The 739-nt window shown below is 38.4% G+C and overlaps 1 protein-coding gene across 1 annotated transcript in view; it reads left to right on the top strand.

The window, feature by feature from the left end:
• Positions 1–477: 477 nt before the first annotated feature.
• Positions 478–739, top strand: part of LOC119588312 (junctophilin-1-like) — a gene marked incomplete in the record, with an annotated part of 23,032 nt that continues 22,770 nt past the window's right edge. Inside the window, 1 exon segment of the mRNA XM_037937003.1 lies at positions 478–502. Within this exon segment, the coding sequence (XP_037792931.1) occupies positions 478–502 (25 nt within the window).

Below are 739 nucleotides of genomic sequence, written 5' to 3' on the forward strand. Positions count from 1 at the left end.
TAACACCGAACGTATTTATGCAACTAACACGGCAGGATATCTGAAAGTTCAATATAAGATAAAGAAAATCTACTCTTAGAATATCGTCATAGCAACTCTTATCACCAGAAAATATAACACAATATATACAAAAATCGCCTTAGAATTAATATCATTCATAAAACATAACCCATGATGACAAGCGTGTTCTTTGTGACGTCACGGTCTAAAGTGAAAAGGCGATGACGTCCTCATCCGAACGATGAGTAGGGAACCGTGACGTCTATTATTTAAAAGAGAACTGGCTTCTTGAAATTCACACATCTGGCACCTTACTGTTTTTTTTTTTTTGTGATAACCTATTAGTTGTGTCCCGAGGAGGTGGGAGTGGGAAGGCGGGGATTTTATGGAGTGAGTTATTGAATGAATTTAGAAGATTTATATGAAGGGATGGGAAATTACAGGTAGGAGTAGAAAACTTGATGGGCATTTATCAGGATGGAGATGCAAGTGGATGTGGATGGTAAGAGAAGAGTGTCAGAGAGGTGACATGATGGAGGGAAGAGGTAATAAAGTGAGGATAGAGATTGAAACTAGAGGGAGGGTAGAATGAAGGGGCAGGGAGAGAGAATTGTATTTTTTAGGCTTTAGATGAGGATATGTTGGAGTTATAAGGAGAGATTATAGAGGGAGAGATAGAGGAGGTTGTATATAGATTAGATGGGAGGTATGTATAGAGGATATTTGAGGTTAGTTAGGA

Source organism: Penaeus monodon, chromosome 23 (genome assembly GCF_015228065.2).
Source record: "Penaeus monodon isolate SGIC_2016 chromosome 23, NSTDA_Pmon_1, whole genome shotgun sequence".
Lineage (NCBI taxonomy): Eukaryota > Metazoa > Arthropoda > Malacostraca > Decapoda > Penaeidae > Penaeus > Penaeus monodon.